At 43.3% G+C, this 10,509-nt stretch overlaps 1 protein-coding gene across 1 annotated transcript; it reads right to left on the minus strand.

Annotated features, from left to right (window-relative positions):
- Positions 1-55: 55 nt before the first annotated feature.
- On the minus strand, positions 56-9,458 carry LOC130130999 (uncharacterized). Its single transcript, XM_056300859.1, has 5 exons — positions 9,330-9,458; positions 7,523-9,230; positions 3,808-4,747; positions 3,488-3,655; positions 56-588 (listed from the first exon to the last, which is right to left on the minus strand). Exons 1-5 carry the CDS (start codon positions 9,456-9,458, stop codon positions 66-68), a joined length of 3,468 nt encoding a protein of 1,155 aa, XP_056156834.1. The 3' UTR covers positions 56-65.
- Positions 9,459-10,509: the final 1,051 nt, after the last annotated feature.

Here is a 10,509-nt window from a genome sequence, read left to right on the forward strand (position 1 = left end):
TGTTTCCTTTCTTTAAATAAAAAATATAGTTGTGCAGCGACACTCACGTGATCCACCCAAATGTCTCATGATCGTAAATGTGCAGGTAAACATAGCAGGGAGGCTCCTATGTCGTTGTTAGGCCCTGGCATCCTGCCCATGTTCTCCCATCGTGTTGCAGCAGGGTCGTAGCGATGGACCAGCTTTGTATCACTGTAGTCCTCCTGACTGTACCCTCCCAGGACATAAAACTTTCCCTCCAAAACGGCAGATCCTGCTCCCACATGGGGGACAGGTAGAGATGTGAAGCTAGTCCAAGAGTTGTCCAATGGATTGTACACCTCACAAGCTAGCTGGTCAATGGTAACCATGTTGTCATCTACAGTTATTCCACCTGCTACATAGAGATGGCTGCCCATGGTCTCCATACAGTGATGAGCCCGGGGTTTGCTCATGCCTGCCAGGTAGGTGCTTCCTCTCTCTGGGTCATACAGAAACAAGGATGCCACACACTGGTACCCATCGCTCAGTCCTCCAGAGATGTGGATCTGCTTATCTAAAACTTTTGCAACGTGCCCACTCAGTGCCATGTCCAAGCTATGGGTAAAGCTGAAAGAGAAAACAAAGCTCCCTTGACATTTATTTTTTTATTTTATTTTTCCCCATTTTGCTCCTCAATTGTATCCAGCCAATTACCCCACTCTTCCGAACCATCCCGGTTACTGCCCCACCCCCTCTGCCAATCCGGGGAGGGCTGCAGACTACCACATGCCTCATTTGATACATATGGAGTCACCAGCCGCTTCTTTTCACCTGACAGTGAGGAGTTTCGCCAGTGGGATGTAGCGCATGAGAGGGTCACGCTATTCCCCCTACTCCCGAACAGGCACTTCAACCGACCAGAGGAGGTGCTAGTGAAGGACACATACCCCCATTTGGCTTTCCACCCGCATACGATGCCAATTGTGTCTGTAGGGGCGCCCGACCAAGCCGGAGGTAACACGGATTCAAACCGCTACACTACCCGGACGCCCTTGTTGGTCCTCCTCTGACATGCCCGGTCCTTGACATTTATGAATATTTACTTTTATTTTTATTATTATGCCGTTATCCTCTTTCAATGTTGTATACTATAAATTGTGTAAACACAGCATCCGTTGCATGTTGTCCGTTTTGGGAGAGAGATCCTTTCTCTATTGCTCTCCCTGAGACACTCATCAGCTGCCAATGTGTCAAGCACATTGGCAGCTGATGAGTGTGTGACGCACGAAACGGGCTTGTTCTGCTATTTTTTTTTCTTTCCTACATCTATCTTAATATTCTGCTCCTCATTTGTTGAGCACTTATCAACACCATTGATGGTTTCCGGGGGGAAAAAAAATCCATCCATCCATCCATACAAACATTCTTGCACTAACTGGGAAGATACTGTATGGACAAAAGTATTGGGACACCTGGCCATTACACCTACAGGAGCTTTTATGACATCCCATTCTAAATCCATGGGCATTAATATGGAGTTGCCCCCCCCCTTGCAGCTATAACAGCTTCCAACTCATCTGGAAAGGTTTTCCACAAGATTTTGGAGTGTGTCTGTGGGGAATTTTTGCCCATTCATTCAGAAGAGCATTTGTGAGGGCAGGCACTGATGTTAGATGAGAAGAGAGAAAACCTGGCTCGCAATCTCTGTTCTAGTTCATCCCAAAGGTGTTCGATGGGGTTGAGGTCAGGGCTCTGTGCAGGCAAGTCAAGTTCTTCCACACCAAACTCACCCAATCATGTCTTAATGGACCTTGCTTTGTGCACAGGGGCACAGTCATGCTGGAACAGAAAAGGGTCCTCCCCAAACTGTTCCCACAAAGTGGGAAGCATAGAATTGTCCAAAATGTCTTGATATGCTGAAGCATTAAGATTTCCCTTCACTGGAACTAAGGGGCCTAGCCCCTGAAAAACAACCTCATACCATTATCCCTCCTCCACCAAACTTTACAGTTGGCACAATGCAGTCAGGCAGGTAACATTCTCCTGGCATCCGCCAAACCCAGACTGGTCCATCAGACTGCCAGACAGAGAAGCGCGATTCGTCACTCCACAGAACACGTTTCCATTGCTCCAGAGTCCAGTGGCAGCGTGCTTTTCACCACTTCATCCGATGCTTGGCATTGTGCTTGGTGATGTAAGGCTTGCATGCATGCAGCTGCTTAGCCATAGAAACCCATTCCATGAAGCTCCTAGTGCACAGTTTTTGTGCTGATGTTAATGCCAGAGGAAGTTTGGAACGCTGCAGTTATTGAGTCAACAGAGCATTGGCAACTTTTACGCAGTATGCACCTCAGCACTCGTTGACTCCGCTGTGTGACTTTACGTGGTCTGCCACTTTGTGGCTGAGTTGCTGTTGTTCCTAAACGCTTCCACTTTTCAATAATGCCACTTAAAGTTGATCATGGAATATCTAGCAGGGAAGAAATTTTCATGAACTGACTTATGACAGTACCACGCTTGAATTCACTGAGCTCTCCAGAATGACCCATTCTTTCACAAACGTTTGTAAATGCAGACTGCATGGCTAGCGGCTGGATTTTATACACCTGTGGCAATGGGTCTGAATGAAACACCTGACTTCAATGATTAAGAGGTGTGTCCCAGTACTTTTGTCCATATCGTGTATCACAGATAGGATACCAGTCGATCACAGAATTCACACAGACACATTCAAACTCATTTACACCAGTGGACAATTTAGAGTTTTCAGAACAACCAGTGTGCACATCTAACTGTAGGAGGAAAGCAAAGTAACCTGTAGACCCTCTTTTGAATATAGGGGAAACAAACTACAAGCTGACAGGGCAAAATTTTAACCCCCATCTTAGCACTACAAGCCAAATTATCTAGTATGAGTAAATCTAATCTTTGCCAAACAAGACACTTAAAGTTACAGTCGTGATTTACAAGCAAATCAGTGTCCTTTTTGATATTTTCTATTGATGGTGTATTAAAGCCGATAAATAATCCTTTAATATACAAATGATTAACAGTTAAGTAGTTGCAGTTTGAGCTGGTTGTTTTTAGGTAGGACTATCCCAGTTAAAACTATACAGAGCATAGCATTTTACATTTTAAAGATATGGCAGACCAAGCTTTAAAAAGACACGTCACAGAATCTACAACACTGGTAACCAAAATCTAGGTTCAGCAATGTTTGTTTTTGTTTTTCTGCAGAGAGGACAGTGCTTACATCAGAGCACTGGTGACCATCTCCTTTTAAAGGGATCTCTGCAACTTGGGAGTGTTCAATTATGCGATTACCATATAACACCATAAGTGTCAGTAAATGGGAAAAAAAAGATGATGATCTTTAGGTTTGCGACTTTAGGTTATAGTGTAGCCATCACTTCTTTTCAATGGTCTCTGTTTAATTTTGAAAGACAAACTCTTTCATCCCTTACCCGAGCATTATAAGCAACAGCATATGACCAGCTACTGTTCAATAAAATCTCATCCAGTTTACCTCCAGGAGTTTGTAGTAAGGCAAAAACGTTCAACACTCCCCAGATTAAGTTGGACTGAATCCCCTCCGATGGCATATAACATTTCATTCAGGACAACCAGGGAGAAGCTGCATCTATATTCCTGCATATCAGGCAGTCTTTCCCAGCTGTTTTGAAGAGGGTCATACCTATGGCAGAAGTAGAACATGTGGAATAATAATGAAAGTGGGTGGTATGATTGAAGCTGTAAAATGTTCAGAAATGCAGTTTTGTTTTTGTTTTGTTTATTTGTCTTTTTGGTTTTTTTTTTTAGATCGGAACATGAATTCATCTTTCTTACCTATAAGCAGAATTCAAAATGTCATGTAAGCCATAGTAATTCCTTCCTCCAACCACATACAACTGTCCTCTGAGCACTGCCACCTCGTGACTAAACCTTTCTGGCTCTGGCATCTCTCCCAGTTTCCTCCACTCCATGGCCTTTACAATCCCTGTATGGTTCCTCAGAGAATTCCCAAACCACAGTTCCCGGCTGGTACTACGCTTACTTAAGTCTTCAGTGATCTTGTCACCCCCAACCAAGACCAAACTTTCTTTTGGCATGTAGATGCGGCATTGGCTCTGGGGTGTGGTGCTATTGGAGCAAAATTCCTCAAAGATAGTCTCATAGAGCTCCGCCAGGCAGTGGTTAGACAATATGTTCATGGTTTGAACCTCTTTGAATTCCTTGAAAGTCATGAGGGGAAACTGGATGGTTTTCATCAGTTCCTTTGCAAGCTTGAGCGTCGTCTTGGGGTGAGCTTGGATCCAGGCCATCACAGCTCTGAAAACAACAAGCTCAGATGAGACACAGAGTGAGTGGCTGTTTAGATATCTCAGGAGCTGTTTGGCAGGTAGGTCCTTGAACTTAGAGGTACGAGCCACCTTTTGGAATTGTCGCAGGACGAAATCTTCAGATACTTCAAGGAGCTGTACCATCTTGTAGGCCTCAGCAAATGACACTACATCCAGGCAGGAATGAGGATTTATCTCTTGTTGCATGAAGTCAAAGCATAACGAGAGGGCTGGCTGGTATTGGAGCTGGAGAGAAGTTCCAGTGATCTCAAAAACACACCCCCATCTGAGGGGAAGCATCCCGCTGTAAGAGCAGCCAATTAAAGCCTCTAACTCAGAAGCTTGGATGAAGGGGAGGGTGACACAGTGCTGATAGGATTCCTTCATTCCACTAGTGAACATGGCCCTGAAATAGTCACTGCTGGCGGCCAGGATTACTCTGTGGACTACAGAGAAATGATGGTGAGACATGACAATGAGAAAATGTTAGTGAAAGATCCTACATTTCATCCCAACAAAACATCACACTAAGCAGAGTTATTTTATATTACATTAACCTTGACTGATCCATTTGTTACAAGGAGGATTTGTCCGACTGGGAGCAGACCTTAGTCAGCTATGAAGTACTGAATTTCATTCATATTCAACTAAATTGCATGACTGTGGACCTTGGGAGGAACTGTCTGCATACAGAGAAATAATAGAAACCACACACAAGTGAGCTGAAATCAACCCAGCTTGAGCCATATGGCTGTCTTCATGTACAGCGAGACCAGACTGACAGAAAACAAATCTGTCAAAGTTTAATGGCTAAAAATTACATTTGAAGGAATATTTTGGGTTATTCTTGAAAACATTGAAATGATCACTTTGACCAACAAATATAATTGCTTCATATATCGAAAATAGATCATAATTCTGGTGATTATTTAGAAATTTTATGTTTTTAATCAATAGTATTTACTTTGTTGCACTTCATTATTATCTAATTTCAAAAAGACGAGTACAAGCAATGTGAGCACATTTCCTTTGACTTGTTTCACTTTGCTAGACTAGAATTAGAATAGGAAAATGTGCAGAACTGAAAAAGGGTTTTTTTTGAGGGAGGGGTGGACCATTCTGTTTAAGTGCCCCAACCCCTAATGTGCAGCTTGCTTTTTTTTCCCTTTCATTTGCCTCCTTAAAAAATTGGGAGAAACATGCGCTGCTAATGAATTTTTATAAAAATGTGGTTATCGTGCTTATTTTTAATAACTCATACATGAGTGTAAAAACTGGAGCCAATGAGATGTACATCAAAGCAGTGTTAATTTTGTTGATGGGGACCGTGAATACAATATTTCTCCGAGATATCATTGCCACGATAAAGACGAGACAATAACTCGGCATCCGGGTAGCATAGCGGTCTATTGCGTTGCCTGCAACACGAGGATCTCCGGTTCGAATCCTCGTGTTATCTCCGGCTTGGTCGGGCGTCCCTACAGACACAATTGGCCGTATCTGTGGGTGGGAAGCCGGATGTGGGTATGTGTCCTGGCCGCTTCACTAGCGCCTCCTCTGTTCGGTTGGGGCATCTGTTCAGGAGGGGAAACTGGGGGGGGCAGGGGTAATAGTGTGATCTTCCCACGTGCTACGCCCCCCTGGTGAAACTCCTCACTGTCTGGTGAAAAGAAGCGGCTGGCGAATCCGCATGTATCGGAGGAGGCATGTGGTAGTCTGCAGCCCTCCCCGGATCAGCAGAGGGGGTGGAGCAGCGACCGGGATGGCTCAGAAGAGTGGGGCAATTGGCCGGGTACAATTGGAGAGAAAAGGGGGGGGGGCAAAACAATAACTCACCTTTATTTCTGACTGGGATTTGAATGAAATGACTGTCAGACAGGCGTGATGGAACTTGTTTTTAACACTAGAACGGCCGGGATTTCATTCCTGCTTAAAACGACCACGGGCGGTCAAAATGACCGCCAGTTTTTAAACTCTATATTCTGTCAAGATAAATACCCATTTGAGATATTAGTGCATTACATGTGTTAGTATGTCTGTTATGAAACTGACAGTAAAATTAATATTTTAATAACTATAATACTATTTTTAAACAATTTAAACCTCAGACAGAGATGGTCGAACTTGAATAGCAAAATTGAAAAAAATGAAAATATTACCTGAAAAACAAAATGGAAAACACATATGGCTAATCTAACAAACATAACAAGGCCTGTAAAACGTGAACTGTTAAAAAAAAAAGAACTGAAAATAAATATTAAAACAGTCCCAAACAACGACCATAACTTTAAAACTACTAGAACGACCGTGGGCGGTCATTTTGACAGTCGCTGTTTTTAAACTTTATAGTCTGTCAAGATAAATACCCAATTGAGATATTAATGCATTACATATGTTAGTATGTCTGTTATGAAACCAACTGACACCAAAATTAACATTTTAACAACTTTTAACACTATTTTTCAAACAACTTAAAATGGCGGCTGTCCAACACCTGTAAATACTGCAACGTGTCGGTGGTAGTCATGGTGCTTCTGTAATGGCATCTGTAACCCGACATGGTGGCTATGATCAAAAAATCAAATTTAGACTATTTCTGTGCACTGGACAGCGCTAGTTTTTTTTTTTTGGTTTTAGTTTTTTTTTCTTCTAGGACAAAGCAATGAACTTCGCGAAGGAAATAATGCGACCAAAACACGTCATAAACAGTGACGTGTGCACTATCATGCGCAAATTGCGTGACGGTCATGTTGACCGTCCATGGTCGTTTTCGGTAGATCTTGTCATAACTTTTTAATGTGTGATTGATCTAAAACTCATTTTAATGCAAATATATGCAATTTTAGGAGAACTCGAGGGGAGGCAGGTCTATCCTTTTTTTTACACGAAGTTATTAAACTTTGAAAATCAAAAAACGGTCATATTGGCGGTATTGGTGATAAAAGTAATAAGCCAACATGTTAATTTCTTGATGAACGCTGTGACGAAAAATGTTAGTCAACCTAACAGCCAGATGATGACTAAATCAAACTTCAGCTTTGAAAACAAAACTATGGCAAAATGTAATCACATGTCCTCATAGTCTTTGTTTGCAAAGGTGAGTTTTGTTATTGTCTGTTTCTGCCTTTAAAAAAAAGAAGGTTGTCGATTAACATTTTATTATATATTTTTTATCATCAAAACTGGTTCAGCAACAGAGAAGTGTGCATTAATCTGCTCACCCTGAAGTGATCCCTTGACAGCTTCCAGAATGACATCACAGCCCACTTTCTCCACCCACATTTCTCTGATCGACTGGAGAGTCACATTCATTTGCTCGGATGCAGAAATCCTCCACTCAGCCTTCTTGTCATCATTGGTCATCGACTTCTCCTCCTCCTCGTTGCAGAGGTCCAGAACTCTGGGGACCCCAAGTACACAAGCTGCTGTCTGGATCAGGCCTCCGGTGCCTCTGTTAAAAGCTGAAATTGCTCCTGTGTATGCAAACTCCAAAACTGCATGCAACCCTAGAGAAGATACTTCTGGACACAGAGACACTGACCACCTCTGGGCCTTTGCATTCATGTAATTATTAGCTGTTTCTATTTGTGTATTTTGTCTATCACCCTTCCATAGTCTCTCTCGGATGAGAGAGCTGACAGCAGCCAGGACAGGGGAGTGTACGGGGATCCTCTCCCCATCTTCAGTGCTCAGGGTCAGGTCAGTCAGGAGGGACGACTCCCTGAACTCCTTCAGGGTGTGGAATATGTCTGTGGGATGGTCATCTTTGCTGTAAACCTTTAGCACATCTTCTACCTCGGATTCTGTGTCCTCTTCTGTTAAATGTTCAAATTCTATTTCCTCTTCATCTGTCGTCCCCTCTTGGTCTTCTGAGGGCTTCTCGAGTCTATCTTGAAACTGAGTTGCCAGCAGAGCTGGGACTCTATTTTTATGACTCTGGGACTCTGTATCTGTTTCTTCATCATCTTTGGACTCACTATTTTCCTTTTTCCATTGTCCTCCTTCCTTGCCTCTCCTTTCCACCTGAGTTGTCAAAGCCTCAGTAATGCAGCATTCATTGCTCCAAGGTTTTCTTTGCTCTTCCTCCAAGGCCAGGTGATCCTCTGGGCCCCCCTCTGCCATTTGGTCCAGTTTTCTGCCCCCTTGGGTGTACACTGGGGGATCTTCTCGATCACCGGGGCCTTCATCTTGTTGTCTGCCATTTGTGTCTTCTGTCTGTGTGTCCTCAAAACTTTGACATTCATTTAGATCGTCTTGCTGAGCATCTTCAACTGCTTCCAAGTTGAGGGCAGCAATAGATTCCATGAAATGGTTTCTTTTTTTCTCCAGTTTTTCATTGTCATCATGTCCTCCAGCAGCTTTTTGGTGATTTTGAGCCTCCTTGTCCACACATCTCTGTTCTCTGTCCTGTTCCTCACTGAAACCACCTTTATTTTGCTCCCACTCCTCGTCCTCTTCCTCCATTGCCTCCTTCTCTTCAACCTCTTTGACCCCCTTCTTTTCCTGCCACAAGAATTCCCCATTTTCTGCCCCTTTTTCCTCTTCCTCTACTTTTCCATTGTCCTCTTCTGCCCAATCCTTCTCCTCCCTCAAGTCCTCTTCCAGATCTGTCTTGTCTGCTCTCTCCTCTCGCTCTTCCTCCCCCAACTCCTCCTCCCATTTTTCCACCTCTTTCATCCCTACCTTCCTCTTCTTCTTTTCTGCCCCCAACTCTTCCGCCTCTTCTCTGTTCACCAACTCCCTTTTTTCTCCCTCCTCTTCAACTTTTTCTATTCCTTCATTTACCTGCCCTAAGTACCCCCCCTCTCCCTCCTCTCCCTCTACTTCTTCATCATCTTCCTTTGCCCAGTCCTTCTTTCCCAATTTCTGTTTTGGTCCCTCTTTCTCTACTCTCTCCACTCGCTTCTCCTCTTCCTTCCCCAACGCCTCCTTCCATTGTTTGAACCGTATCTCCCTTTTCTCCACTTCTGCCCCCAACTCCTCCTCTCCACTCACCTCCTCCTCCTCTTCCAACTCCTCCTCCTCCACTTCCTCTTCTCCATCTATGTCCGTCTCCTTTCCCTCATCTTCCTCCATTACTACCTCCTCTACTGCTTCATTCGCATCCTCTTCCATCTCTCCCACTCCTACATCCTCCAGTTCCTCCTCTCCTGTCATCTCCAGTTGGGCCCAGTCTTCTGAGCATCTCACCATCTCTCTCCATCTCCTCTTCCTGTCCTCCTCTTTCTCTGTCTTCCATTTCTGCCACTCCCTCAACGGGCACAGGTTAGCCACTTTTAAAATGATAGCTAAAACTAGGACCTCTCAAAAAATATATACAGTGCTTCTGATCCTGTCTTGGCATCCAGCACTCACAAATATTTACATGACAGGAAGTCTAGAAGAGCTAAGGTCACTTACTTCTTACACGAGGTACAGTATGTGGAAAACGGCAAAATTGAACATAAAGCTCAGTTCAAGTGTATGTCCAGTAGCGATTCTTTGTTAGGATACTTGGTGTTGTTGATGTTATATCCAGCTCCGTTCTGCTTGACAAACCCTGGCAGTGTCCTTTTTTCCCCTCCCCTCCTGCCGTCCCTCCTCTTGTGTGTGAACACCCCTGAATGGCACAAGCACTTATGAATCTTCACACAACCAAACAAGTCGCTATATATATATATACTCCAAAACTCATACAGATCATATCACTAAGTAATATAAGAATTGTGAACTGTTTTGGGTGTCTGCCCTAAACTCCAGCAAAGGCTTGTAACTGAGTGCACCAACTGAATTTTATGTGTTTGTATATTAAGTGATCGTCTTTTTCATCTCAAAAGGTAGTTCTAATTCTGTGTAACTTCAGTTTATTATTCTAAATTTGATGTATTTTCTGTGTGGAAAAGGGCAATTTCATGATATTTAGTTATTGCTTATTGACTGTCCTCACCTACGTCATATAATATCTAGATGACTTCCCTTTTTACATCTTTTTTTTCTGTCTTGTTTCTTCAATGGAAGTTTACTCTTTTAATCGTGTCACTGTATCAATACTGTAGCAAACATTAAACATTTGTCCTAGCGGGAATTTTATCTGTAAGTTTTATTTTGCATATTCCTACATTTTGAACCGACTCATCATTTCTTCTGCATGTGTTGCTGCGGGGATCACGTAATGTGTTTTTTATATTTACACTGCTGAAGAGCTCACTCCCCCTGCTGCTTCCAAATT

The sequence above is a fragment of the Lampris incognitus genome, chromosome 20 (genome assembly GCF_029633865.1).
Source record: "Lampris incognitus isolate fLamInc1 chromosome 20, fLamInc1.hap2, whole genome shotgun sequence".
In the NCBI taxonomy this organism is placed as follows: Eukaryota; Metazoa; Chordata; class Actinopteri; order Lampriformes; family Lampridae; genus Lampris; species Lampris incognitus.